The sequence below is a fragment of the Jaculus jaculus genome, chromosome 2 (assembly GCF_020740685.1).
Source record: "Jaculus jaculus isolate mJacJac1 chromosome 2, mJacJac1.mat.Y.cur, whole genome shotgun sequence".
Taxonomy (NCBI): Eukaryota; Metazoa; Chordata; class Mammalia; order Rodentia; family Dipodidae; genus Jaculus; species Jaculus jaculus.
Genome location: NC_059103.1, coordinates 112,946,805 through 112,953,100, shown reverse-complemented (window position 1 = coordinate 112,953,100; position 6,296 = coordinate 112,946,805). Strand labels below are relative to the sequence as shown.

The 6,296-nt window shown below is 39.8% G+C and overlaps 1 protein-coding gene across 1 annotated transcript in view; it reads left to right on the top strand.

Annotated features, from left to right (window-relative positions):
• The window catches only part of Arhgap24 (Rho GTPase activating protein 24), a 461,940-nt gene that overhangs the window by 84,867 nt on the left and 370,777 nt on the right, over positions 1 to 6,296 (top strand). The window contains exon 2 of the mRNA XM_004661586.2: positions 1,421 to 1,620. Coding sequence (XP_004661643.1) covers positions 1,441 to 1,620 — 180 coding nt within the window. The 5' untranslated portion in view covers positions 1,421 to 1,440. The remainder of the gene's footprint in view (positions 1 to 1,420; positions 1,621 to 6,296) is intronic.

The following is a 6,296-nucleotide window of genomic DNA, read 5'->3' as shown; positions in this document are numbered from 1 at the left end:
CTGTTGCACAGAGTGGGAAGATTATATTCAAAGAACTTGAGGAGGCCAGTAATGGAAAGTTGGAAGTCTCGTCTCCAAGGGAAAAACACAGGCAAGCAAGGGCTGATGTTGAAAACATCTGGAATTTTAACTAGGACTGTGAACATAAAAATTGGTCAAAAATTAGGGGTGAAATTAAATGCTGGTCCAAAAGATAGTTTTTTCTTTTTGGAACAAATCAAAATTAGTAAAATAGGAGGTTTTGCCTTAATAGGAATAGCCTGTGTTTTATGACTACTGTCTATCTCTATATCACTTCTCTTCCTGAATGAATGCTTAGAAAGAAACATTAGCAAGAAATAAGAAAACGCCATGGGGACAGAAATATATCTTTAAATTCTAAGCCACATATCCTTCGCTTACCTAGAAATCTCACCTCATATGCTAGCTCTGCTTCCTAACTACTGCCTACGATGATCCTTCTCATGCCTTTTTTTTTCTTTATTAGTTGTATACCCACTCAGTGTGTAAATAGCCATGTTGGTACCATCCTTAGCCTCCTTCCTGCCTTCCCCCTCTGCAGGGACCCTCCTCATTAGGGATTGTGAGTCATGCATTGTGGGGGTGTCCATCAGTTATGGGGAAGAGTCAATGTCTCTTTGCATTGTGACCCAACTTGTGTCTCAAACAATCTTTCCGCCCCTGCTTCTGTGCCTTTTTAAAGCTGCATATAGAGTGAATGGCTTTGCACTCGTTCACACATCACCTTTCTTCATGATGTCCTGAACTGGGGCACAGCACTCATTCCTGACGTTTCAGGGAGCATGTGGGGAAGGGGAAATTCAACCTGTCAAGCCGGGTTCTTATTTGTTTGTTTTGATTTTTGTTTCTTCTAAACATTTTCAGCTGCACAAATCCCTGACCAGCCCATGAAATTGTCAAGTGGACATTCTAGAGGAAGGAGGCTAGCTACAACTTGAGGAATTTTCACATGTGCAAACCAAATGTCTTCCATTGAGGTTGAGAAAATAGGCCCTTTAAACTTCAACATGTGTGGGGTTAGTGCTTAGATAACCACAGGCTGGGCTAGTCACATGTCATACACAACCCCCCATTGGGACAGGACAGCCACACGGGCATTTTTTCTTGAAAATTAAGGTTTTTATTGGTTGTTCCTCCAGCTTTCACATTTAATTCTACTGAGGAAGAAAAGTTACTCACCCAGGCAAGCACAAGCTGTGCCCTCCAAGCTTCCCCTGAGCATGTTGGCAGGTCTGTGGTTTGCTTCTAGAAGTTTGGCTAGTGAGTTGATACACATTTTTCTCCCTTCCTCTTTCTCCTTCTCCCTTTTTTATTTTTGTTTTGAGGATAGTGGCAGTTGAAAGGAAAAGTGAATATAATAGAGCCCCTTATTCTTTTCCTTCCTTTCATTTCTGTATAGGAAAGTCCATCAGCTTGATCATGGAGGAGAACAGTGACTCTGTGGAGAGCCCCCAGCAAGGCCAAGGGCAGCACAATGCCACCAAGTGTGGGTGGCTGAGGAAGCAAGGAGGCTTTGTCAAGACTTGGCATACCCGCTGGTTTGTGCTCAAGGGAGATCAGCTCTACTATTTCAAGGACGAAGATGAAACCAAGCCATTGGTAAGTCAGAGAAAACCAAAAGCATTTCAGGCCTAAGCAGTGGGCAGCCACTGATGGAGTGTGAGGGGCCTCCACCTCTGTGCTGGAGCTCACATCCTTCCTTCCTACTTTTTCTCCATGGTTTGCTTGGGTTTCAAGATAATGAACTGTCTAATTGAGACCAAGATGCATATTGTACTTGTATAATGTTAATTTTAATTTTTAATGAGCTGTTGCAGAATGTCTGACTCCCTCAGGCCAGCTTATATCATGAGAATATATTAACGGTCATTTACTAAGGAATAGAACTCATAGCAAAAACATCTCCCTACCCCCTTAGGAATAAGCTGAAATCATACATTTAAAAGGAAGCTATAAACACAACTTTAAGTCATTTCCGATACATCCTCTGACCTAATTGTCCTAGGTTTTCTCTCCTTCTTAAGTCTTGTAAAATATGGGTATGGTGCAAACCCTAATAATGCCAATGTAGTCAAGCAGCATATATAACACACTTGTCTGGGAATAGTTTCTGTGTTTCTCTGTGATTAGTTCTGTACTTCCCTCTGTTCTACTTTTTGTTTGTTCTGAGGCAGGGCCTCACTCTAGCTCAGGCTGACCTAGAAGTCACTATGTAGTCTCAGGGTAGCCTCGGACTCATGGCGATCCTACATCTGCCTCCCGAGTGCTGGGATTAAAGGCGTGTGCCACCATGCCCGGCTTTCCTTATGTTCTTGTGGCCACCAGACACAAGTCTGTAATAAGAGAGAAGAGAAATGTCCACCCATAATTTGTACAGCAACATGCTTTCTCAGCTGTGATGGTTGCTGATCAATTAAAGAAAGAAAGAATGCAAAAGGAGGCCCCAGCCTGTGTTTCCCTTCATCTGTGTCAATGGGGTGTATAAAGGAGAGAGGAAACAATTTAGATTGGTTTAAGTAAACACCCATAATGGTTTGTTTTTAAGGCTCTTTCCGCATGTATTAAAGTTCAAGAACTTAGTTAGAAATGTGGACCAGGACTCAGCTTTTGTATCTTAAATTTCAGAAACATTATAGTTCCACAAGGTTCTCTTCTTGTAATTGAATAACATCAACATACAAGTGAAAATGCATGTCATAAATCTTAGTTATTTCTTGACAATGAAATTGCTATCAGTGTTTGATGATTTACCCAGAGCTAATAATTTACACATATTGTCTTACAAAATACTTAGAATAAGTCTATGGGGTGGTATTATAAATCTCATTTTTTTAATGCATGAAAAAGTTGAAGTTTAGGTTTAATGAGGATTACCTGAAAGTGAAACATATGGTGGTGCTACGATTTGACTCTAGATATTCCGGGTTCATGTGGCTTCAATCAAAGACCTCTAAACAAAGAACGACCCATTCTGGTAGTGACATAGTGAAATGACATTTTCATATTGGTTACTTTACTTATCATAGCAAGTTTCTGGAAAACATGGGACTCAATATACATAATAAACAAGTTGTGACTTTGAGATAAGAACAGACATCAGGAAAATCACATGGGGACCACAAGCAATGTTGGAGAATCCTTTCTCTATTATCTCACCCTCTGGGGTTCCTTTTAGCTGCACACCTTGTTTTATGCCATATAACATTCATATTAAGGAAGGTAGTATCTTAACCATAAAACCATTTTTACCAAACTTAGAAAAAGAAATCAGGTTTACATGAAAAAAAAAGTGGAGCATGAGGGATTCAATATGGAGACTTTGATAAGAGGATTTATGTGGAGCAAAGTCACAATTTGAATAAGATATAATGCCTGCTCTCCAGGTCTCTTACTCTGGCCTGATTTTTGGCAGACTGGCTTTTAACAAGAATGGGCCCAATTTAGGTGATTATTAGGCATTATCCAGGACCTAAGTAGGTCAACAGGGAAGCCAGCAGAGAGTTCAATAGCTAAGTAAATAAGGAATTGGAAGCAGACCAACTGTTAAGTTCTATTTCGTGAGACCAGTGGGTCTTCTCGTGGTAAGCATAACTTCATTGGGTCAAGCTTGAGGCCAGTGTTTCCCAGGTGAATAAACTTGCAGATGACAGAGAAAATGCAAAATAAGCTTTTATGTCTGTATTGTTACGAGAAGATATTTATATTACCTCGCCTATACTCTTCAATGCCATCTCTCACAGATCATATCCAAGTCACTATTGTTATTTTGAGAATCTACATGAAAATAAAAAGTACCTAGCTTATATTATTTCTAAGAAAATAGTATTTTGATGTTACTATGGTACTGGTAATACTTACAGACTTATAAAAATAACAAAATATGGTTATATTATCAAAGAAGTACAATACAAATACAGACCATTACATTATCAAAACAGTCTTATTTTCAAAAATTTTTATTTATTTATTTGAGAAAGGGAAAGAGACAGAAAGACAGACAGACACACACACACACACACAGAGAAAGAGGGAGAGAAAGTGGGCACTCCAGGGCCTCCAGCCACTGCAAACAAACTCCAGACTTTGTGCATCTGGTTTATATGGGTCCTAGGGAATAGCACTGAGGTCCTTTGGCTTTGCAGGCAAGTGCCTTAGCTGCTAAGTCATCTCTCCAGCCCCAATAGTCTTATTTTCTTTCTGTCAGCATATTACTTGTTAAGGACTCGGAATTAATAAACCAATCAAAATTTGTCATAAATAACATGGAATTACTTTTTTCATTTTATTTTTCATAACAATTCAAGCACTAAGGATTTTGACATTGTAACTTTAAAAAAATATTTTATTGGACTAGAGAGATGGCTTAGCAGTTAAGCACTTGCCTGTGAAGTCTAAGGACCCTGGTTTGAGGCTCAATTCCCCAGGACCCACATTAGCCAGATGTTCAAGGGGGCGCACATGTCTGGAGTTCGTTTGCAGTGTCTGGAGGCCCTGGTGTGCCCATTCTCTCTCTTTCTCTCTCTCTATACCTGCCTCTTTCTCTTTGTCACTCTCAAAAAATAAATAAATTATATTTATTTATTTATTTATTTGAAAGGGAGAAAGAAGCAGATATATAGGTAGGTAGAGAGGGAGAGAGAGGGTTCATCAAGACCTCTAGCCACTAAAAATGAACTCTAGATGCTTGCACCACCTTGTGCACTTGGGCTTTATTTGGGTCCTGGGGATTCGAATCTGGGTCCTTTGGCTTCGTAGGCAAGCACGTTAACTGCTAAGCCATCTCTCCAGTCCCTGATGTTGTGATTTTTAATTTCTATCTTTAGTACTGCTATTTAAATATGGGATATAAAATCCAGCAAATTCCAAGTCAGAAGTTTCTTATTAATTATAACAATATATGAATGGGTCTTTATCCTATTCTTGGGAATGAACTGACTACTTTCTTTCTTTAAAGGATATTAAGTGAGGTTGATAAAAGTATTCTTCATGGCCAAGTGGAAGGGAAGGCATGCTTATTCTCCACTACACTTTCTTGGCTTCAAATCATAACTCTATTTAATACAGGGTAGGACAAGTCACATTAAATAAAACTTGTGTTGATCTACAATAGTGTTGATTTTTTTGGCTGGAACCCAGGGCCTTGTGCATGCTAGGCAAGGAACATACCTCTGAGCTATGCCCCAGCTGCTTCTGATCAGGTGTTCTGTCCTAGCAATGAGAAAGTAACTACTACACCATTCCTCTTCTTTAACTTTTGAGACAGGGCTTCACTAAGTTGTCTAGACCGGCTTGAACTCATTCTGTAGCATAGGTAGGCCTTGAATTTGTCATACCTACCTCAGCTTCCTGTGAAGCTGGTGCAAGCCAGCACTCTAGGCCCAATTTATTGTCACTTTAAACATTTAATGTTACAAATGCAAAAATATAATCAATGTCTGCTTGTATATCTGTGGGTAGCAACCAAAGGGACATTGTTACCAAGAGGCCAGTGAGGAAGTAGAAATAAGAGTCTTCCTCATTCTAGGTCATACAATGAATGGTCTTCAGCTTTGAACTTTGCCCTCCCTCTATCCTCAACTTTTCATTAAAATTGCTTTCAGTCAGAAGTATTTCTTGTTTATGTTCAGTATTATGCTTCCAACATAAGGATGCCTTTGGTCATTATAAATTTGAATGAGGAACATATCAGGAATAGTGGAGGAATGATCATTAATGATAAGAAATTCATTTGTGTGTGCATGGACGTGTGTGTGTGTGTGTGTGTGTGTGTGTGTGTGTGTACATGTGTTTAGGTAGAGGTCATAGGGCAACCTTGAGTGTTGTTTTTCTCAGGTGCAGACTACCACTTTGATTTTAACATACATTTATTTATTTATGAGAGTGAAAGAGGGAGAGAAGGGAGGGCCTCCAGCCACTGCAAATGAACTCCAGATGCATCTGCCCCCTGGTGCATCTGGCTTACGTGAGTCCTGGAGAATCGAACCAGGGTCCTTTGGCTTTGTAGGCAAACACATTAACCACTAAGCCATATCTCCAGCCCTTGGTTTTATACAGGGTCTATCACTGGCCTGTAGTTTGCTATATTAGTTGGCCAGCGAGCCCGATGGATCTGTCTGTCTCCATCTCCCCAGTGGTGTGATTACAAGCATGTGCTGTGATACATGGTTTTTACATGAATTCTAAGGATCAAAATTGGGTCATCATGCTTCTAAGACAAGCACTTTACCAAATGAGCTACTTCACAGTCCCCCAAATCCTCTCTTATAAACATTTTT